Source organism: Glossina fuscipes, unplaced genomic scaffold (genome assembly GCF_014805625.2).
Source record: "Glossina fuscipes isolate IAEA_lab_2018 unplaced genomic scaffold, Yale_Gfus_2 113, whole genome shotgun sequence".
Classification (NCBI taxonomy): Eukaryota; Metazoa; Arthropoda; class Insecta; order Diptera; family Glossinidae; genus Glossina; species Glossina fuscipes.
The window spans coordinates 513,917-538,433 of NW_023998456.1; the positions used below are offsets into that span (position 1 = coordinate 513,917).

Genomic DNA, 24,517 nt, shown 5'->3' on the forward strand with positions numbered 1-24,517 from the left:
ATGCTGCTGAATTTCGACCGGTAATAAAAACTGGGCACAACACAATATTGAAAGGAAAAAAGCTGGTATGAGTTACGAAGGTCTGCAATATTGGGCATAAAGTGAAATATCTTTGACACTACCATCAAAGGCTGTTGCCGAGTGGTTGTGGACGTTGCAAACTGTCGTAGCCTAATGAAGTCGTTGCTGGGGAACCCTGTAGACGTCTGCGTGTGAGGAAAACGCATTGCAGGTCCATTTTTCAGTGTCTTCAGACCAGGCCTCAAACATCCAAATGTCATTCAAGAAAGTGTTAGCAGCATTGAAATGGAAAGTGTTGCGAAATTCGCGAAGCAATCTTAGCAACGTTTAGCATACATTCTTGCTGATGACTTAGTAAGTGTCTTTGCAGCGCTCTCGTTCTTCTTACGGCACCAGAGAATCGCGAATAAATCTTAAAGCCCAGCGGCAAGTTTGAGATGCCGGGTAAATTGGGATACGAGACAGTTAAGGATTAAAAACTCGCTGCAACACTCCTGTCGAGAAAGTATGTACTTTCCTTACTATCGAGTAAAAAATCCTCCTTTCGCAAAACTTCTGTCTGGTAAAAGCTTCAAGTTACGATCGAGTTTAGTTGATAACGGGAGCCCAGTTTAAACCGATCTATATTATTAAGTTCACGAGGACAAATAAGAAGCAAGAAAAACGTTTTGCTTCTCTGCGTACGACTCAGGAAACTCTCCTGTTCGAAGGAAGTATGTGAATATATTCATTCAGCTTGATGGACTAAACGAAGGGAAATGATTTTCGTAATTTACGTTTATTAAAAAAAACTGTAAAAAAAACTCAAAAGATGTTACAATTGACAAGAAAACGAAACCCAGAAAAATCAAAAAACAACAACCAGCAAGAAGGAGCTAATTAATGTAATGGCAAGAATGTCAGATACACAAAACAAAAGCAAGATTTTTAATTTTTAGCCTTTTATAGTTATTAAGGGCGAACTTATGAATAAAAGATAAAAGAAAAATGTAAGACTTAAGTTTATTAACCTAAATAAAATAAAAAGGGTCAGTGTAAGTCAGTGATTTGCCAAATAAGGTAAGCAAGTTTTCATAACTTTCCACTTTTTTTTGAATATGGGCAGATTTGATGAATACTGTCCCACCAAACAACACTCTACTATCTCTATCAAAGTTTGGAACTGATTTGCTACATTGACAGGCTAATAGAAAATGGACCGGCCCAAATTTAGCTTTGTAAATTTATATGTTAGCTAGCTTTACTGGTATATTAAGTTTGTTGCACCCGGAAGGGCTTATGGTATTAATCGTTATATGCAAAGCGGTCTAAATCTACATCGTCGAACTCAATTTAAGGTTTAAACTCAAGCAGAAATTAGGAATTAGAAATAATTACATGTCCGTCCGTCCGTCTATTTCATTTCTCTTCATGTGGTTTCGTTTTTGTTCAACCTACAAGATATCTGGGGTATTTTGGCCAAAATTGATTCACGCATACGTTTCGGGTCAAGAACGAATCCTATTCAAAATGAAATGCATGATTCCACTGTTACGGGAAGTCTTTTGATAAAATGGTTTTATGAATGGAATTTGTTATGTTCAAAATTTTTCGACAAAAATAGATGAGTATTAAGAATTCGACAAACTATATGGATGTGAAAAATATGGATCGGATGGCCCAACTTTTTGGAACCCCCTCACATAAGCCTTTTATGGGAGATGTGTTTAAAAATTTATGATGAAAACTAGTTCATAATAATAATTTCCCACAAAAATGAACAACGTCTCCGTGCATAAAAAGGATATCCTCTGAGGCGTATATTATATATAAAAAGAAAGGAGATAGCAAAATTGGTCTACATAAATCCATTTTTTTGCTTCTCACTCCTTATAACGAATCTAATGAGTGATAAGGCTTCAAAATAAACTGAAATTCGAAATTTTATGCGACGCCTTCAAGTCCTTGCCGTATAAGTATTTCCATGAAAAGTTTTCCTTTACACGAAAATAATGAAGAAAATACATGAAGGCGAAGTGATGTACGGTACTTAATATAATAGCGCTCGCCGGCTATATTGCTCTAATTTGTTTATTTAAAAAAAATTTTTTGACATGACACTCCGCAATATATTTTTGTCGCCATTTTGTTCTTAGTTAAAAAATGCTATGCATACTGATTCTTGTTTCCTTTATTATACTCTACTCTACGTTTGGTACAAGGATATATCAAGTTTGTGCGGATGTATGCATGAAAAATCCATTTTTTAATGCGCCGATCGATTCGGAGTCACTTTCTGAGTGTTTAGGCTTGTCTGTCCGTCCGTTCGTCTTGTGTTTTGGTATTCCACCTACAGGTCATAGATATTTGCATGAAATTTGGTGTGGTTTTGGCTCAAGGACGAACGATATTGAAAATGGTTCGGGTCGAACGCTTAGGCGAAGCAGTATAGGGTATTTAATGGTGCGTCGTGGTCCACTAGAATGTTTTCACTTGTTTATGTCAAAAAAAGAAGCAAAAAAGTTTTAATTGGACATATTCCCGGATTTTTAACGATTGCAGGTCTCGTTTTATTACATCCGATTCACTACTTAAAGTCTCACTTGGTGATCTCATGGAGATGGGTACGATCTCATCTGAATCATGCATAATTAATCGATATTCTACTAACTAAACTAAATTATGAGAGATAATCAATCATTTCTGAAACGTTTACAATACTTGTTTACATTCAGAATAAATCATCATTGATATCCTTCTTCATCTTCATTCTATCCGTCTTCAACTTTATTAAAATAAGATAAAAACTTCAGATGTGTCTGGGATGTAAATTATTCGACAGATCGTTAAAAAAATTGTGATTTTTTCTCCTGTGAATGGTGCTTCCAAGCTATTCATATTTTGAATAGTTTGGCTCAGTTTAAAGGCATTTAGTAAATTCTAGGCCTCTAGACCTGTCTACCGTTGATACGACAACTATCAGCTTTCTTTTGCTTTTCCTCTTACCTCTTACCGACATTCTCTTTGCTCTCTGCTCTTCCCTCTCATAATAAAAAGTGAATTTCATAATTCATAATGAGTTGAGTCTTGAATGATCGCTTGATTTATCATACGATTCATTAATTCATAAGACAAAACAGAAAGAAAAGAAAAAAATAGAATTTTTGCTGTCATTGGATTTGTATGGGTCAGTGTCCGTACGTGTGTTCAACATACACCTGCTTTTATGTAAATATTGTTTGTTTATCTTCCATAGTATTCTATAATGTGCAACATATGCATTAGAAAGGCATTTCAAAAGGAAAACGGAAAAAAGAATATAAGAAAAATACACTAATACACGGAAAACATTAAAATAAATTTAAAGCGAAATACCGACAAAGTAATAAAGACCATGAAATATATAATATAATAGTGAAAGGTATATGTGTTTGTGAATTTGTATATGGGTTAGTAAATGACTGAACTATTTCTCATGTGAATTTGAAGTGGCTGTGAGTGGCTTTGGGTGTCAGTATATTTTTGTGTACTTGTGTATAAGAAAAAGCCCAGCGGAAAATACAAATTGTTGCTTCTTGGCTTTTTAGAATAAATGAAGAAAAAAAAAAATCTAATAAATAAATTCGATTCGATAACGTATTAAGCCCCACCACCTCGATGAAAAGGAAAGCGTCTACCTTATGTCTGTGCGTCTGTCTGCTTAATGCTTAACAAGTCGTATGAAAATTAAAATTTTAATTGATTGTAAAGCTTTTGTTGATGAATTGACTGATTGCCAATGAATGCCTCTCTAGACAATCCACAAGCTCGCTCTTTAGTTTAGGTTAAGAAAGACTTTGGAAGATTTCTTCTACATGCTTGTATATATATATATATATATATATACATGTCGACGAATGTTTATCGCGACTTTACCCCAGGTGTTATAGTTAGCCTGAAATATTAAATGGTTTTTCTAGAGATACTTTAGGTGGTGGGTATCCAAGATTCGTCTCAAGGCGAATATAACTTTCCGGTTAATTTTTCATTACAGTTGAAAATATAATGTAAAATATATTCTATTGTTTTTTATAATAATGCTGAGCAGGACTACAATGAAACCGTGTTTTATGTTTTTTTTTTTTTTTTTTTGTTTCTCTGATTACTTATCTTAACATCTATTAAATTAAAGATATGTGTGATGAATTATTTACTGATTGATTAAATTTCATTCATTTAAACTTGATAAGTTTTTGATCGATTTTACTTTTTTCTTTTTTTTTGTTGTGCTTCATGAAGTAATTACCTGTTTTTGAGCCATAGCCTGCATTTGTTGGAACATTTGACGCTCTTCCTCTTTACCTAAAAAGCACAAATGAAAGAAAAAAAAAAAAGAATGAAAATTGACGTTGCTTCACGTTTAAGTTTATAAAGCGTAACCCATAAAATAACCGATTATCGTTAAAGGACATGAATTTGATTTGGAAAATTTTATCGACTAAAATTAATGACTTATACGCTGAAGACTTAAAAGCATTAAATGGGAATGCTACGTACCGCCAAGGCAACTTAACAGTTCATTAAAGCAAAAAAAAAAAAAACAACGAAAACATTAATTCTTCTGTTAACACTTTACCCTGAGCCTGAATTGGTCAAAACAGTAACAAAAGCCCATTGAATTGCTACCATTGCTACCATTGGTGTAGAGTGGTTGAACAAGACCACATCGCTTGGAGACTACTTGGAAGAAACTGGACAGACGGGGATTAACAAGCCCGGGTAACGAAAGTTAGTGTAGCAACAAGGGTCGTCTAAAATTGGAGCGTAACTTGTGTGTTACCATCTTTTCATTGAGGGTGCACCAAAATCCACAGATCTTTAATTATTGATTTAATAATTTCAGATTGAGTACAATAAACTTCCAAGGACGCAATTCTTAGTCCACTTCATTAAAATCCCTAAAGAGCTACGATAAATATTCAATAACTTTAATGTAAAAATGTAATGCTATTACATGACAGCCGACTTAGACGCCCACGTAGGAATACAATTCAAAATGAAAGTCCTATAGTAAACGATAAGGATTAAGCTTAAAACCTATTGTACATTTTCCTTTACTCTCTTGCTCTAAAAGTGGAGTGCTAACAGTGGAGTGCTAAAGAGTCAACATTAATACTCACAATTAAATGCTCAATAATATTTAATAGCTTTCTAGCCTAAGAATATCTTCGACAATAAAGCATAGCGTTTCAAGAAGAGATATCCCGCAAACTTCGCGATGTTTCTACACACTTACCTTGATTTGGCCAGGAGGCCTCTTAATCTAACTTCTTCCGTTACACAAATGATATCATCTTCTAAAATTCATCTTCTTTTTCGCATAATTATCAACTGACTTGACACCCTCGATAGTTTCTTCTTGAATTTGTCATCGTTTAATCGCAACGTCAATCAATAAAAGTGAAGAAAGAAATTCGCCACAATGTTAACGTTATTTGCCTAATATTATATGGAGTTGGTCGGGACCTTTAGTTCGTCGGACACTTTGCAATAGACATAAGCTACACATATGCATTGTTATTAATCAAAAATGCAGCGCCTCTTTGCCGCTCGTGCCGAATTTTCATTTGATTGATATTTTTTAGGTTATGTCGTGATACTTATTTTGATTTCTTTTCACGTCATGACTTGTCAACAGTATTGGTTTTAAGAAAGTTTGCAAATTATAGAAATTTGTTTTTTTTTTTTTTTTATTAAAATTCGCTTTTGAACACGAGATATGCACCATTGTCAACCAAGAAATGTTCCAATAAGCGCAAAATTGCATGTATTGTGAATGGAATCGTATCATCATCATGTATATGCGCTTGATAATGTTCTCGTGACAATGAGATTCAAAAGCCTAAAAAGTGAAAAGATTCTTATCTTTGTAGGTGGGAGTGTTGACGGTGAGCGCAGTTAGTCGAGATATATTGTTAAATGGGAAAAATTTTTCTGATATATAATCTATGTCGATTTTTGAATGTTCTTTAGAAAAGGTGTACAAGTGTGCATGCATCAGCCTCAAAAGCCGAAAGGAGTAGAGAGCACGTTGGCTTTGGTTAGAATTAATTGATACTTTGCTTAGGAATTAAAAATTTCTGCGACAAGATGGTGAAATATTTGCAACAAAGACATTCGGCGATGTGTGCTTAAGGCACAAAAGCGACACGAGTGACAGGAGAAAGGGATTTTTATCATTGTTCAATTGTGAATATAAATTATGCAATTAAACGATTACCGAACGTTTTTAAGTCTTTTCGAATTTTACTACCTGCAGGTCATTTTACTTGCCACGTAAGCCAAGGTAAGCAGGTGGAAAGTAAGACAGATCTACTTTCTACACTTCATCAATTGATTGTTGCCAAATGCCGAATGAATTAGATGACAGTGGATAAAGACCACTCATCCTATTACATTTGGTTGGATTTTCCAAAAAGAAAAGAATGCATCGGTTGCTTTTCAAAGCCTATGTGGCAGATTGCAATGTGGGTTTGCAAATGTTTTGCCATATTTCATTGTAGAGCTGCTCAGCCTGAAAGAAGTTCTTCGATAGGAGCGGCAATCCATTTGACATTTTGCCGCCCATGTGAGACAGTAACCCATATTTATCTTCTAGAATGTTTGCAAAGACATTCGGCATTCCCGATTGAACTACGGCGAGTAATATATCAAAGTTACACTGAAAGAAACTTATCACGCTATGTGACAATCTGTTCAAATGTTCTTTTTAGAAACAATGTGGAACCGTTTTTGGACAAACTCATTACGGGAAATGACAAGAGACTATAAAAGGATGAAAGTACTTAGAAAGAAAACATATCTGTGACTGGGGTAAGGCATATTTTCATTGCATTTTCGATATATCTACGCACGCGTAAGACCTAAAACTGAAAGGCGGAAAGAGAATTACTTATACTGTACTTAGAAAGGAATCATTTCTGCGGCTAGAGTAAGGCATATTTTAAATATGTTCATGTACGCTTAAGATCTAAGACTAACTTTATTAAAACGACGGGTAAGTAAGAAAAGTTACTTCGTTCAAGAAATAGTGAAGGTCAGTTAATATCCGAGATCTATATAATCTTGTAAAACATAGCGGACCTAAATTCAGAGTATGAGCTCATGTATCACATCGAAGAAGATGAATATTTTCTTCTCAAGACTATTCTCAGCGATTAACGGTTGCGTTAAGAACTCGAAGCCTTTTTTGAAATGTCTATATATGGATCATCAAATACTCTGTTTAGTAAACGCTTCTTATCGGCGGAACTCCTTATTGCAATGAACCATACTAGGCGAAGACATGGCGTCCAATATTGTAGCGTAAAATTCTTCATTACGCGTTGTTTGGGACAAACCGAAACAATACTCTATCTGCGCGCAACATGTCATACGCAACGGCGAAGAATCAAATTATTGAAGACGAGACGCTACAAGGACCGTTCTTAATAACAAGACGAATATGATTTGTTTGCTTCAATCTTAACAATTTTGACATTTATTGATAATGAAATTCAATGCAAATTACTTTGCTATAAGCTTTGAAAATAAATAAAATATGTCAGCTTGTTTTGGGACACCTTTTAAATTCAGCATGTTATAAAACTAACGGTCAATGAATAAATTTTTATGATCCGAGTTTGTCATATGTGTGTACTTTTTATATAAAAATTTTAAAACAAACTATTTCCTTAACGTTGCCAATTGCCGTGTTTGTGTACGTTGTGATTGTTGTTATTATTATTATTAATGTTGTTGTTGTTGTTGTTGTTGTTGTTGTTGTCATTTTTGCTATTGGTATCTTGTAAGTGTTGACCACCGTAAGCACAGTTGGTGGCAGCGACATTTGTTATTATTATTATTTGGTGATTATTGTTACTTACCCATGCCTTTCGCTTGCAACATTTCTAGCAACTTTTTAATGCTTTCATCGCGTGCAATCAAAGTTTGCTTCTGGGTTTCCACACGACATTCCAAATCTTTGATTGTCTCACGTAATATGCTAATTTCGCGCTGTAAATGATCATTCTCAGCGTATACAGCCTCGATTTGTTGCTGCATTTCAATATTGGGTTGACGCATGCGCAAACGCAATTCTTCCTCTAGTTGACGCACCAGCATTGCTTGTTTCTACATTTGCGAATGCGCGCACATATGCACATATGCATGTGCCCACAAACAAAAAAAAAAAAAACAAATAAAAATGCAGACATGAAAAGGAAAAAGAAAAGAAAACCAAAAAAAATAAATAAATAAATAAAGAAGAAATCATTTACTACGAGTTCATTAGCCAGAAACATATGAGTACAAATGAAAAACAATTAACTTTTTGTAAGACCTTTTTTTTTTGTTTTTTTTGTTTTTTTTTTTTTTTTTTTTTTTTTTAAGAACATTACTTTATTTTCAGTGCTAAGCAGCTTCAGTTGATCGTTAATTAAACTGTACTTGGCGCTTTCCTCTTTGCGTAACGCACGCTCCTTTTTCAGTTCCGGCGACCAGAATGTCTTAATGCTATGCATGCTGCTGCCGAGCTTTTGATTTGTTAACTCAAGTTCGCGTTTCAATTGTGCTAATTCTCGCTGCAAATCAGAATTTTGATGTTGTAAATCGCCCAGATATGCACGATCGGTTGGTGGTAAACCAGCTCCATAACCTAAATAAAAAAGTTTACAATTAAAAAACAAGAAAGGGAAAAAATGTTTGAATTAATGGAAGGAAGGATCTTTTATATATATATATATATATACCTATAGGATTCGGACTTTGCCGAGCGGAACGTCCGTAAAGCTCATCTTCTAAATAAAGTCCTCTTTCGAGTGATCGATCGCGTGAACGATCTCTCGGTTCACGTATGGGTATGAACTCACGATCATGATGATCGACAAGACCACCTCTATCCAATGATTGATATCGAGTTTCTATACTCAATTGTAACAATAATTTGTTATACAATTAATGAAAAAGCAAAAAAAAATTAAAAAAAAAAAAGAATAACAAAATAATTACTTGGATAATCCATGGCATGAGACATCGGTGGTCTGCTAACACTTCGACTCCTATGATGTCCCGGCCCAGCGGGACTTGTCGGCTCATCCATGTCTCTATAGTACGGGCTGCCCATTGCTGCAATTCACATAATTATGATGATGATATTATGAGGAGATGAGGGTTGTTGTTGTTGTTGTTGTTGTGGTTGTGGTTGTTGTTGTCGTTATGGTGACGATGTTAGTGGTGATGGTGGTGGTAGTGGTAGTGGTAGTGGTGGTGATGATAGAGTGATTTAGTGGTAGCGATGGTAGTAGATTTTGGGATCATTTTTGATTTAAGAGAGAGAGTGAGTGCATGTGAGAAGGATTGGGTGGACTCATTTTGCTTTTTAAGCGACTAATAACAGTTTCAATTTATGTAAATAAAAAGGCAATTGAATCACAAACAAAAAAAAAAAAAGAGACGAAATTAAAAACTTGATTAAAATAAAACTATCGTTATGTGTTCATCTGATGGGAGAGAATCCTTTATCGCACAAAAAGCAAACAGACGGAATCTTTTAACTCAACTAAGCTTGGCTGACTTTTATCATATATATATATATATATATGTTTTTTTTTTTTTTTTTGCTTAGGTTCCTTATGTTTATTATGTTTGTTATGTAAGAGAGTGTTTTTATGTTTATATAGAGTAGAATGAGATCCAGGGTTAAACTAACCATAATTGTAATCCAGTTTGAGACCGTTTCTTGCTTAATCGCTCAAAATCACAAAGAAAAAAAATTGTTTTTCAAATATTTCCCACCGTAGTTACGAACGGGACGAAAACGATCGCCTCGAACAAAAACAAAAAAAGTAACGGTGGTCGCTTTTGTAGTATACAAGACCGTATAACTACTACGAGATTTGCTGCAGCTATTGCTGATGTTTGTTCTTTTACAATTCTACAAATTTTTTTTTTTTTTTTTTGAAGAACAAAAAGAACAGAATCAAAAATCAAAAGAAAAAGAAAAAATCAGAAAAAGCGATGATGAGATATATTCATGTTAATGTTGTTGTATTATATTATGAACGATGTCGTTTGATTTTTTTTTTTTTTTATTATGAGCGTTTTTTTTTTACGATTTAATTGAACACAAAATAGTTTTGAAGAGAAATAAAAAAAAAAGAAACAATGAAGTGATAAATAATAAATAAATAAATAAGTAAAAGCGTAATTTGTATGAAAGAAGCAACGAAGAGAATGTTACATGCGCATGCGTGATGTAAAGAAAATAAAAATTATTTTAGGTTAAAATAAATTTGCAAAACTCTCCCATCATAAAGACGAAAGAGTTAAAGAGTTAGACAAAGAGTTTATAAATGAAGAAAAATTGAAGTAAATTAAATTAAATTCAATGGACAAAAGTATTACGCATTTGTCGTTTTAAGGAAATTTCTTCGTCCATTGAAGTAATCGATATTTAATTTAATGCTTTTAAATGTATACTATACATATATACATATATATATATATATATATATATATATATACGTATATATATATGTATATATATATACGCAATTATATAATTACCTAAAGGACTTCCTCGTGTACCGTAATCCCGCGATGGTGAACGATCAACTGTTGGTAATTCGGTTAATCGTCTTGAACGACCCGGGCTACGTACACCAGAGCTTGCTACAGGATTGTAATCGTCTCGTGACATAATACGCCGCGGTTAAGCCGCGGGTAGTGACAATAGCACGCCTTCAAATCACTTTCGCTAAACGTTTGTCCTTTAATGCAACCAGCTTAACTAAATCTTAATTGCTCGATATATTCGACACTTTCTAGCGGGTCTAACTACCAATTGTAGATCTGAAAATGAAAAGAATATATATATTATATATGTGTATAGATTAGCATTATATATATAATAGGTACAATTTTGAATTACACAAGGCCGGATGTGTGAACTAAGACGAGTGGGATGACGTAAAGTAAAAATAAAATAAAAAATTGTACATTTTTTCTTCATTGCAGTACAAGTGTATATTAAGTTTGTGCTGATATATGTAATGCTTTTCGTTATACCGATCGATTGAGAAAGTAATTTGAATGCAAGTTTTTCTCTCCTTCTGTCTGTCTATCTGCTCGCCAGTGCATCTGTTCATCTTATTTTCTTGTGTTAAATCTACAGGGCGCACTTTGTGATGAACTTTGGTACACCGATATATTCTGACTAAAGGATGAACGTTACTGAAGATGGATTGAACAACTTCTTCGACCAATTCCCTTATTTTAAAGGTACTTATATGAATAAGGGGAGGATGGTGAAATGGGCTATAGGCCACTATTGTGCTCTTACTTGTTTTATTTATAGATAAGCTAGGTTATCAAGTAACAATTAAGATCGCATTCTAGACTTGAATGACTAGAGAGAATTTTTCTCTCTACATTAATTATAATGCTTTTCATATGATTCTTAAATTTTTTAGTCATATATTGCTATCTGATAGGACATTGATGTGAACAACAAAGTAAAAAAGTAATATACAACAATTGCAATAACTTTGTTATCACCGATAATACCGAGCATGTCAACCGATCGTTATGGTTTAACATTGGGTTTGCAGATGGCTTAGCGAAATGCGTTCATAACATTTTAGATCGACATCTGTTATGGGTTACCAACAATCATCCTTGGCTTATTGTGGGCGTGGTTGTGGACGGATGACTTACTTTTTTGGCCATCAGCGCCGGATGGGCCAAGGGATATGACTACATCGACTCAATGAAAAGCGAAGACGAAAAGACTGAAACGAGACCAGTGTCCCAGTGTTCCAGCAGATGCACGACTGGCGAACGATTTCAAGCACCTTATCTCAAATTTCACTCGTCTAACCTTTGCCAACAAACGGAGCGTCCGGGTAATGCGTTATTTTATTATAATGCTTTCGTAGCGAATTATACTACGATGCGACTCTCTATCACTTATGAGAGCCCTGGAAATAACTACGATTTTATTGGTTTTGTTTCATTTCCAGTTTAGCTAAATATAAACATAAAATATTATACGCAGATCATGCAATTTCTCTGCTTCAAATCACATTTAAACAAAAAAAAACGCTTTCGATGGATAAGAAAAAATTTCATTGTTTTAATTGCTTAGACTTCGGTTGAGCTCTTAGCTTTGTAAAGAATGCATCAAATGTGATATTGTAGGTATTGTATTGAAACGGTATACACAGTCCCTCAACCCAAATTTTACGTCAATTGTGTTCATCCTCTCTAAGGTAAGGGACTCCCTTTTGACTGTGAGCCTGTGAGGCATATTGTGCTAGGATTCGCTATAAAAATGAAAAGGATTAATCTTAACATTATGATTAATCCCAAATTTTGCATTCCAAGTAAAAGAAAAAAAATTCCTATAGTTCATGGTCAGTGTTACTTAACTTATAAACTTAGCGCATATATCACGATAAGTGTAAAGCCAAAGTGAAGAGTATTCAAAAAATCGGTTTAAATCGAATGTAATAACTTTTTTCTTGTTTCTTCTAAGTGGGTAGAGAGCTAAGCCTAAACTTTTTTCAAGTGAGTAGAATCAATAACAATTTGTTTAATTCATTGCTTGTAAACGTATTTTCATGCAATGTCTTGTTAGTTATTCAAACTACTGTACGACAAAGTTTCATACATTAATCAAGAGTTTGTTTTTGTTTTGTTTTTGTTTTTTTTTTTAACTATTGATTATATCTCAAAGCAAATGGTTAAATTTGCATAAACTATATAATTGAGATAATTTCGCGATGCCAAAGTACACTTATCCCTCAATTTACATTTTAAAAATGTTCTGATAAAAACAAGCACTCTTTTCACAGCCAATTTTTCTTTATTTTGTTCATAGAGCATACTGGAGATAGTGCCGCACGCAATAATAAAGTAATAAAGTTCATTTAGTTAAGATTGTTAATGAAAGAAACAATCACAACAACATGTGAGTGTAATGAGAAGATGTCTGAACTAGTGATAGAAGGGTAGAAGAGCTAGATACCGAGTGCTTTAGAATTGAGCTGGGTGGAGAATTGACTACATGCTCATTTTCTAAAAGGCACATTAAATTTTAGACAAGCCTATGAGTACATTAATCTATAATGTAGGGGGCAGAAGTTCTCTGTAAGGATGGAAGCAAAAGTTCGGTACCTTTCTTAGTTATGGGTTTTCATTGCAATATCTTGCCGATTTGAAGTTGTTCACATTACGTTCTACAGAATGACAAAAATAAACTCACATCAATCGGCGGAAAGCAGGTAACAATAAGTTGAAGCAATGATAGCATTACTTGATTGTTGGATTAAATGTTAGAGCATTAATACGATCATAGGACATTCCTTTCAATGGCATTCTTCGTCGAATTTCGTTTTCAATAACTCCACTCTTTCCTCAGATATGCAGAACCTTCCCATAGGAGCTATATGATGGTTACACTAAATTTGGTGTAATTGTTCATAAAAATAATCTTTCCTTACTACTTGATAGAACTGCTCCGCCATTAAAAATAAAAAATAAAAAAACAATTAATATTCCCTTCTCGCCTTTCCCCTACACCATTTCACCTTCCTTAATGTCTGCTCAAATTACAAAAAAAACTCGGCTCCAAACTTTTAAATTTTTTTTTATATATATGTAATAATCTGGGCTACTGTTTTGGCTCAAATCGGTAAGAATCACAACTACAAAGTCAATGTTTGCGGGTTCAAATGCGGGTTTACTTTGGCCGTAGCTTTATTGAGTGCTCAGTCAGTAAGAGCATAGCACTTATCGATTGGGCGCACAGACCCCCTTCTCCTCCCTCTACTTGCTTCTAACTCTCACCGTGTTACAGGCATGAGGGGCCTACCCCGAGTAAAATATCACATTAAAAAAAAAAAAATCAAAGAGTTTACTAAGCTAGAGTCCGCCAAGCTTATATTTTTTGACAGTTTTGAAGTAAAGAAAAACTGTCATACTAATTGCAAAATATTAAATATTTGTGGAAGCTTTACCCATATAAAAGAAGAAACTTTGACTTTTGTTACAATGAAAAACCAAACAACAAACAAGAAGGTTATATTCAAACTAACTAAGAATTAAACTTTCATGCTCTCTAAAACGGAGTGGGCGCGGCTGAGTTTTTCCATTTACAAAATAATTGTGCGCGTTACAAGCTTGTCCTAGGGAAAGTTTCAACTTCTTTTGCAAATGTATAGGCGTTACCGCGCGGTCGCGCAAACAGATAGATGGACCGACGGACATTTTTAAGTGCATTCCAAAGGTGAAACTGACCAAAAATATATATAGTTGATGTTGTCTTTGAAGCTTGTTTCTGTGCGTTGTCAAGGTATTGGAAAAAAAAAAAAAAATTTTAATACATTATAATATTGGGTAGGCGGGGTCGATGTCTTCCATTTTGCAGCATCGCGTATTGAATATACAATTACTTGTTATAATTTGTGAGTAGTGTGCTTGTTTTTAGTTCCTTTTGAAAAACAGAGATACTCTCAAGACCGTCCTTCGACTTATTTAGCCCATTTTCAATATCAACCTGCATACAAGAATTTCTAATGTTTTTGCCAAATTTGAAGAAGAAATTTGAGCATACACAAAGATGGATAGGCAGACGTGGTCAAAACTGACTGACCTGGAAATGTGCAATCTACATGCTCGATTACATCTTAAAGAACGAACTCTGGAATAAATCTATAAAGCTATCAGAAAAAGTTTTCAATTTCGTTGTGACATTGTTATCAAAACTTCGTATATATATGCCACACATATAATAGTGGGGCGCGGTCGATTAGCAAATACGGCACAGTGCGTTGTATCATTTCGACCACCTCGTATACCTTAGGAGTGGTTCAAAAGGTGGTTCGAATCGAACCCCTTTCGACAACTTTCGTCCTTGGGTCAAAACACGTCGGTATACCAAAATATATCAAAATATCTTCAAAATTAGTACGTATAGGTTGAACACAAGAATATAAGAGGGATGGATGGACAGACGATACAGAAAGTGATTCTTAAGATAATTTTGAATTAGTTATTATAATAAAATGTGGGCTCATCTCAAGTGCTTCTAGGGTTTGTACAAATCCGCACGAACCTAATGCACTCTTGTACCACAAGTAACGTAGGATGTAAAAATTATAGAGAAGTGAGACTGTCATCGTTTTTGATAAGGGATGATGCGATAGTATCGCAATGGAATTAGATTTTCCTAATAGCTTTTAATTGTCAGACATCTAGAGTGGTTTGTGTCTTTAAAATTTATTATGAGATACTTTGTCTATTGTATTTTTTTCAATTATATACACGCACTTGATGATAAATAGCAGCTATTATAACATGACGCAAGATTTCGCTTTTTATTTATGTTTACATTTTTTATAAGCATTTCAAGAAGATGCGAACGTGTGTGAAGACAAGAGTTAGGCTAACCACGTAAGTAATAATGTTGCTTATTGAGTCTCATCTTTAAGAAAGAGTTCTCAATGATATTAGTGTAACACCATTATTCGGAAGCTAGGTTGCTTTTAAAGGTTATGCGGTTTATTTATATATTGATATATTCTCAAGTACAAGTACGCAGAAGATCGATGGACTCGAACCATCAACAATACTCTCGTCCTTGCAATGCTCTCTACACTTTTAGACCGCTTCAGATCGGTCAGCAGAACGACTATATCTGAAAAACGATTGCAAAACATATAATACTATGGCCAAAAAGTAAGACCAATATTCAGATTAAACTGTGCAGGTATCGGAAATGGGTTTTATCTCTAAACTGATCACGCTTTGACAGACACTTGTGTCAAATTGCATGTTATAGACGTCTTTAGTGCTCCACCTGCGCTAGGTTCTGAAATGGGGCTTAGATCTACGCATAGGACCCCGGAACAACCGATCTATCGAGCGAATGTCGTGCAAAAGGTAAGTTAAGACCGCAAAAATTGTGCTAAAGTCGCTCAAAAATCAAAGTTTGTGAAAAGTTTTCTTCGACTATCGTATTATTGTGCACACTTCCGCCGGGCATAACCGTTAACAGGGAATATTATTTAAGTTTAAGGATTGAAGGCGACGAAATTTTTGAACATAGAGATGAAAAAAAAAAATTTAATTGTGTATAACAAGTTCTATCAAGCGGAAGTGTTACAAGCAAACAGATCTATGCAGTCTCAGAAAACGGCTCACCCTTACGAAGAGATTCCCAACGGAAAAATTTATGTGTGCATATTTTGTGCAGGGAACTGATCAAGTAATCACTGTAATAATGTAATTTTGTGCTTTTATCCCATGCACAGGGTATATCGGATTTAAGAGAGTTTAGCGAACAGAAGAGCTTGAAGCTGCCGCTAGGCCGAGTAGAAGAAGAGAAGTTCGACTACGAAGCGGGTATTCCCGGGTTTGAATCTCAGGGCGTTTTGATCGCAGTTGGTTCTAGCTTACGATGAATGCCGATTGGACAAACGTATGTTAAGCTGCGGCCATCCCTCTCTTCGCCCATTTCTTTCACTATGTTACAGGGGGAATCCCTAAGTGTTTGGCCTTGTTATGCAACAAAAAACAAACGAAGACGATTTAACCACGCAGTCGGTCTAACTATATCACAAATACTGTCCCGGTTTTTAAACAGCTTAGCTTAGTAGCATGTAGTCTTATCAACAAAAAGCACGACTGGCAACTCAGGATACACAGTTTCAATTCCCCGTGTATTACAGCAGACTTTAGGTATGATTGGCGTATGCCAGCAAATGTCTAATTTTTATCGCTCACGCATACATTGCCCAGTTCACACTAAAGAAAGAGGTATACCGTTTCTGGAATTAGATGTTTGACCTTACATTTTTTTTGCATTGACGCTATGCTTAGCTCGACAACAAGTGCGCTTTGTCTGCGCCTGCTAAAACTTGAAAAGTTGTAAATCGGGCTCTCAGAGGAATCTGTCTTTCCAATATGCTACTTTTTGAGGTATGGTAAATCAAGTATGGTTTTCTATGTTATGTATTTGTGATGTCACAAGAAGAGCTTCTCTATGCTCTTAGATATAGGTTAGGGCACTATCCTGCAATAATCTTATGTATCGAAAGCTCCGGCTATTGCCTGATTGACACACCTACTGAGATCGCCTTAAATAAAATAAAAGACAACACTTGAGAGATATTGTATGCGCATTGATGTGAGTGCACTCGCAGGTTTACGCTTAGTAAGCACAAGGCCTTTGCAATCCTATTAGAGCACAAACTAGTGAATGCTCAGCACAGAAAGACTCGATCTAAAGTTCTTCACTTAGATTTGTTCTATCTCAAGATGTCTTGGATGCAAGAAATTCTGGTTCCATAATTTGCGCGTAAAATCAAGCGAAGGTGTACAAGTGAGTAAAGCCCTGAAGCTTTTTAAGCATTTAAAAAATGATTGCATTTTTATTATGGACATTCACGCAAGCGCACCTCCGTAGGTATTTGTCAGTATTTAGCACAATCGAAATATTGAAATGCAAATACTTTGTTCGAACTTTGATTCTAGAAATGATTAAGTAGGTGGTAACCACCCTTTTCCATAATAGTCGTAAACGTATAAATTAACATAATTCTTATAAGAATTGTAATCTAATAACAAATGACAGTGTTTTGTTTTCCAGACAGGTCTCAATTTCATGCTTCACATGATCTGCAATTGAAAAATAATTACACAAACTGTCAGAGCAAACAAAAAAAAAAAAAATGTATTTATGAGATTTTATTTGCATTTTGGTTTTGTTTTGTTTTGTTTTGTTTTTTTTTTTTTTTTTTTTTTTATAATAATAAGCTTTAGGCAAAATGACGTAGTTTTTTTTTTTTTTTGTTTTCGTGATCCATAAATCGCTTGATATTATATATTCCCTACAATAGAAACAATGAAAAGAGTTAAGTGAAATATCGATAATGTGTCAGGAAATTGTTACAAATGTCAAAATGTAATAGAAAATCTATGACATATCAAATGATTCTGTCAATAAGATACATGGCATGTTGCTGCTCTTGTACATATGCAGACATGTTACAATATCTTATGATATTATTATTTTATATTTTTACAACTGACTTGCGTATATGTGCTTATAAGTAAGTGTACGCTCGGGCATTAGTGTTGGATAGAAGAAATTTTGTAAACAATAAAACAATCTCCTACATCTTAACACCCACCCGCTGTACGCGAACGCGCTATTGCGAATTTTTGCGAACGAGCCAAAAAAAATGCAATCTCTTCCAATCCAGTAGAAAATGCGATATGTCCAATAAATGAGTGAGTGAGTGAGTGAGTGAGTGAATGAATGAATGAGTAAGTAATTAAACGCCAAATACAGTAATTGATGAGAAGGGTCAAGGGCAGCACATGTGATTAAAAATATGTCTTCTCTTTTCCTTTTTTTTTTTTTTTTTTTTTAATTTTCAAATAAAATGAAATTTTTTTTGTGATTGTTATTGGTTTAAGCAACTTGTTTTGCGTAAACAACCCTATTGTGCAGAATATATAAAATATTTGCAGACTGGTTGACACGCCATTCAAAGTCAATATTTTATCCAACTCGGCCATCTTGCTACTTACTTACTTCCAGTCTGTGGTTGACGAAAAGAAAAAAAGAATTGAATAAGAAATTGCGATGTTTTTATTAATATAAAGAAAAGGGGGCGTGATCATTTTAATCCCATCTAGAAACATAAAACCCATTCGGGAGTGTGGCAGTGTACAAATAAGTCCTTACCGGCTTTCAATGAAAAAAAAAATTCTTATCTTAAGGATCGGATTGAAAGCACTGTTAATCGCCGAAAGGAACTATACATTTTCTCCTATCTTTCTTACGCCACTTATGAACAGACTTACTTACTACTTACTTACTACTCTCTACTATCGAAAATAAACGTAAATATTTCACAGATATTATCAAGAGATTTGCGCAAGCTTAATATAAAATGCTACAGCAATAGCGATCTTGTTCGAAGATTGTAGAGACAACATGATGATGACCGTAACTTGGTCGAGTTTGCCATGAGTGCATCGCTTGACACTTGAAATCTCTTGCGGGTAATGCTCTATCCGTCCTTATTGGTGATAGGTTGAGCCGTCCATGTTGAGAAACCACTTTGATTCACGTCCTTTACGTTAAGCAGAGAAGCTCCGCCCGCTTGTCGGGAGGCCGGGGAGTGTGTGGCCACACTATGCAAAAAAAAAAATTAAAACCCACTTATTCTCAATTTCTGACGGTTTAAACCTCGATAACAAATTAACCAAACGCCCTATGATGCTGCAAAAACTGCACAAGCTGCACCTACGCGCTTGTCTTATCTCGGACGGCGCGTGGCTCATATCTACTCATTTACATTTCAAAAAAAAAAAAGTATATTTTTACGATATTAGATGTTTTCAATTCATTTCCACCTTCTCTTTATTCATTTTGTAACCACAAACCTTACTAAAGTTAAATTCGTGAATAGTTCCACAGCTTAATTATTTTACCTAAATTCTAGTACTTTCAAAATCAAAACGAGAGAGAGGGGGAAAAAGAGACCTAGCGTAAATAACAGACCAACGCCAATATTTACCCGTAGGCTATTCAAGATAATTAATTTTTGCTTAGAGAGACTAACACAACAGCTAACAGCTCTAAGATTTGGTGGGAGATTGTCCCACAACAACTAGTGGAAATGCCTTTTCAACCACGTACATCGTTTTGCAGAAAAGGACAATTTGGACATTCCCCTTTACATCTGCTAAATTGTAATCGCCCAGAAAGAAAGTGGAATGATTGAAACTTAAGAATTTCATTTAGACAAAAACGAATTCTATATTTAAGGTAATCTGCGAAAGAAGCTTTTTGGAAAATTCGAACTTAAGAGGATAGATAAACTGCACGATTTTATGGATGGGTTTAGTTTGCCAAAATTATGTGGAAGGCATTCATTCCAGAACGTCAATGCAGCAAACTATATGTTACATTAGAAGGAAAGGGGCGAGTTTAAGTTTGATGCTGATTAGTAGGTGAATGACTTCGAGAGAATAGTTTTCCTGATGTTAGACAAACTTTTGTGGTAATGTATTGTTATGAAAATTCCACACTTAATGACTTTCAGTCTGCACAAATACTACTCCACTCTCTAGAAAACCAAACACATTTACATGAAATTTACAGGAAATTTAGCAGAAAAAGGGAACAACATAAAAATATTATGATGAAGTTATGCACTCATAACTTACTTGTAAAGGCGAAGTCAATCGAGCCAAAAGGATTGAAAGGGACAAAATCATTGTAAATAATTAAAATCTATATATTCTAGATGTAGATCTCCGGGGAATTGTAAATAAAAATAAATCAAAATAAGTTACGTGAAATCGCAATGTGTACTTTATTCCCACGAAAAATCCATTTTTGATGATTGGAGTTTTCATGAAAATTACTCGATTTTCTACGAAACTAAATTCTAAAGAAGAAGAAACCCAAACACACATTGAAGACGCCTTATCAGCGTCATGCACCCGGCAACTGGCGAAAGGATTAACAACAATTGTAGAAATTTGGCGGAAAAACCGATAGACGGATTAAAAATTTCGGGGTGAAGTTAAGTAGCAATAGAGGCAGAGCCAGCCGCAAGAAAAGTCCAAAAGTGAGCCGAGTTAGTTGCTTTAGTGGCGAATGACTGGTGAGAGTCGAGTTGCAATATTCGAACGGCCGAGACGAGTACGAGAACTAACGTGTAGTAGATATAGGTTCCTGTAAATAAACTGCAAACAGACATCCTAACTTTGCAAATGAAACCTACTCTATCCTAAAGATCCCAATAAATAGCATAAAACCGCGAAAGACGTGTTTGTGTTACAATATATTATCCATTTTCGTCCCAAATCGAACCGAGTTTTGTTTTCAATATCTTGCCTAAGAAAACGTTATTATTTAACTCTAATTTTACTATGATAATTTGCTCATCCCATGGAAATAAATTCTTCAATTGAAGTGAGATGAGCACGAGTGGCTGAGACTATACTCTTCATTTCCCAATTTACTCGTTCTAACAAATTTGAATATTTCACTGATATTATGATGTGGTCTTGCGTACGTATTTTCATTCTTATTCCATAGGATTCGTGGTAACAAATGTCAATCGTCCAACTGTGAAATGGCTTAGGCATTGGCAGGATACATGTTTAATTGTAAGGTATTCCCCGCAATTAAAGACTGGAGAGTGTAGATAACTTGATGGGGCGATCAAGACTAATTCTAGCGAATAATGGAATTTTCATTTTCTCACTTCGTCGCCTCGATGCAGCGGCTTAATACGAAAGCAGTGTGAAGGGTAGTACTTTCGACTTTTTCTCAATTTTTTCTTTCATATTATTATTTTTTTTTTTTGCTATATACATGCATACATATACGATATATAAATGTATAATTCTCTCAAAACCTTCTATACCTTTTAAGGGTAATCTCTTTCATTATGTCGTTCGTAACTGATGCGGTGCGGAAGCTCAAGATTTGGCTGCTAGTTTAATACAAACATCATTCGTTGACTTTGTGTTCTTATAATAACTAGAAAGCACGTCTGGTATATTTGCAAAGACAGTTCTTCGAAGGTAAATATTTACGAACGAAAAAAATCCAATTTACTGCACTGCTACAATGCAAGTAGAAGGGGTCTATTTGTCTTTTCGTACCTAGCACTAACGCATGAACGGTGCATTTAGTTTGACAAAACGTTTGCAACATCCAAAAGGAGATATATTTGGTTGTGTATTATGCGCGCAGTAAACATTCTCGTGGTCGCTAATATGAAGATGTCTGCTTCAGATTTCGAAAAAACAATGGAAATCGCTACATGCAGGTTGATGTTGAAAATGGGCCACAGTACAATATTGATTGAAAACATTTTCTTGATTCTTGGGTTTTTTGCCGACTATGCAAAAACTACAAGAGGCACACAACAAAAACTTCTTGCTTTCTACGAAAATGGCCAAAATCAATTACGTCCACCTAATGGTGCAGCATAGTATGATAATTTCTTTTTTTTCGATCTCTTTTAAGATGCGCGTCGAAGTATAGAGTAGAAAAGATTCGACTGCAGCCGAATGTAATTTCATACCTTGTTCAAACATTTCATCTTCAATTTCTTGTGATACAAGAAAACTACAGTTAAGGTGACTAACTGTTGTCACTCATAAGTAATACTTAAAATATTGGTTTCGTTCTCTTCGATGGATGATAAGTAACAAGACTATGTGGGATATCCTCGGGCGCTTTTTCTGCACATTCCGTGCATAAATTTCAAATAGATATTTTTATCTATGGAGGATGCATACATAAGCAGAGATCTACATGTCCGGCGACTTGAAACTGTATCAATGTGTTGCTCAGCCTTCCAGTTCGAATTCCCCGCTGATGATGTATGTTATCCCTATTAGGAAAGTTTTTCATTTGTATATGTGTTTTTTAGTAATGATTCCTTTGTTGTGGGTAAAAATTTCAAAATGATTTACTAATAGAAACAAGTAAGAACAATATAGTCGGCCTAGGTCGATCGTTATGTACAAATTAAAGTAAGAATTAATATAAAAATTATATCGTGTTTCTATATCAATTTCTGCGTATTTGTGACACAGCGGTCCCAAAACGCAACCTAATATAGAACAAGTTTAATAGTTACATCTAAATTTTGTAGAGTTCATTTTTGCATGAAATTACTATTATTGGTCAATTTTCATCACCACATATTAAAACTTTGACTTTTCTACTCCATAAAGAATCAACCTTCACGAGTATTCTTGCTAGCGTAGGATCCAAAAAATAGGGAGAGATTGCCCAAATTTGGTACAGTTTGTTTGTTTATGTTAAATTACGATTATGATATCATTTTCATTATGAAGCATCGAAAATTATACCTTATTATTATATATTATACCTACCGGTCTAAAGCTTACAGATTACAATTTAGAAAGCCGAAATGCTGCTACTTAGTCACTTTTGCTAAGAACTTCCGAAAATTGCAACTTTTCAGAATAGGGCGTTAAATGGGGAGTCTTCGAAAAAGTGAACCGATCCGAACCATTTTCAAGAGCATTTATGGCGATTGGGTCAAAACATGTCGCTGTACCAAATTTCATCAAAGTATCTCGAACCCAATTTTACATCAATTCAGATTATGATTCTGAATCAATCGATATGATAAACGGTGGGTCTATCTGAAGCCCTATTGCGTGCTATATACGTCCGCACTAACTTAATGTGCCCTGTGTCACAAGTGGCGTAAGGTATAAAAAAATGATAATAAATCCATAAATTCATCATGGAATCTCAACAGGAATGCCATTTTCCTTCCGTTTACCAATTATCGTGATTTGGATTTTTGTCGAGTTGCCTCCACAACGTAGATTATTTATAAATCAGAATATATTCTAAAATTTTTAATATTCTAGCTTTTGTTCGTATGCTTGCTTAGAGACGCATTACGCCCATCTTTAGTACTAATAAGAAAAGCTTCAGCGGGCATACAGCTTTTGTACTCTTCAAATGGTTATCGTCGGAGAGTGGAAAGATATGCCTGCGGAAAAGCGAATAGAGTGAAGGATGCAGGAGAAAACGAATCGATCAAGAGTCACTTGTATCGAAGATGCAGTAGAGTAGAGAGAACAAGAAAGACGTAAGGATGGATGGAAAGCAAGGACAAGCACATTAAGAAACATTTGGAAAGACGGAACGAGAGCATAGCTCTATAGCGGATGGATAGGTTTGTAGAAGCTAATAAGGCCCAGAAGTTGATGAATGCGGAAAAAAACTGACGAAGAGAAAGACGCAAGATATGTGAGAGAATCAATTAACGAGGGAACAAATTATCTTATGAGGGTTAAGAAACGAACAAACGAAAATGAAAAAATTCGCAAAGTTAAGAACCAACAGGCAAGTGCTGACAAGAGACAATTTAGAACCTGACGCTTATCAGAAAGTGCACAACTTACGTACATTGTAGTGACTTCGCTTTCGAGTCGTATGGATGGACGGGCGAGGAGATGAAATCTGCCCGAATGAATTCAGAAGTTACTTCTACTTAAAATGTACATAGCCATTTAAAGTCAGTTCCGACACTAACTAACCGACTCACAACGACAATAGTGAATACTGGACAGTACATCGTCACTGTTACATTAACAGATATAAAAACGTAAATACTGGCTCCATCAAGTTTTATATAAATGTTTTCACGTTGATATGTTTCCCGCCAAATAATTTATAAGTAATGTGCACATGTCTATATATGCAATGTGGTAAACAAATCTATTTATATAGCCTTTCGTAAATATTGAAATACATTTTATGTTTATATGCAGTCAGTCGGTTGTTCATTTTGCTTGTGTGTTGCTTTTCTTTTACGACTTTGATTGATTTTTATAGCTATTCAGTCATTTTCGAAATCATAGATTTTTTGCCATACATGGAATAACGGTTTTATTAGAAACGCAAACCAGA

The 24,517-nt window shown here is 34.8% G+C and overlaps 1 protein-coding gene across 2 annotated transcripts in view; it reads right to left on the reverse strand.

Moving 5' to 3' along the window:
• The window catches only part of LOC119639774 (myosin-9), an 87,263-nt gene that overhangs the window by 58,704 nt on the left and 4,042 nt on the right, over window positions 1-24,517 (reverse strand). The window contains exons 3-9 of one of the 2 annotated variants that reach the window (XM_038037426.1): window positions 10,585-10,869; window positions 9,728-9,952; window positions 9,028-9,144; window positions 8,769-8,939; window positions 8,418-8,674; window positions 7,905-8,151; window positions 4,286-4,341 (exon numbers count right to left, since the gene is read on the reverse strand). In XM_038037426.1, the coding sequence (XP_037893354.1) occupies window positions 4,286-4,341; window positions 7,905-8,151; window positions 8,418-8,674; window positions 8,769-8,939; window positions 9,028-9,142 (846 nt within the window). In that variant the 5' untranslated portion in view covers window positions 9,143-9,144; window positions 9,728-9,952; window positions 10,585-10,869. The remainder of the gene's footprint in view (window positions 1-4,285; window positions 4,342-7,904; window positions 8,152-8,417; window positions 8,675-8,768; window positions 8,940-9,027; window positions 9,145-9,727; window positions 9,953-10,584; window positions 10,870-24,517) is intronic. The other variant, XM_038037427.1, reaches the window with a different exon arrangement.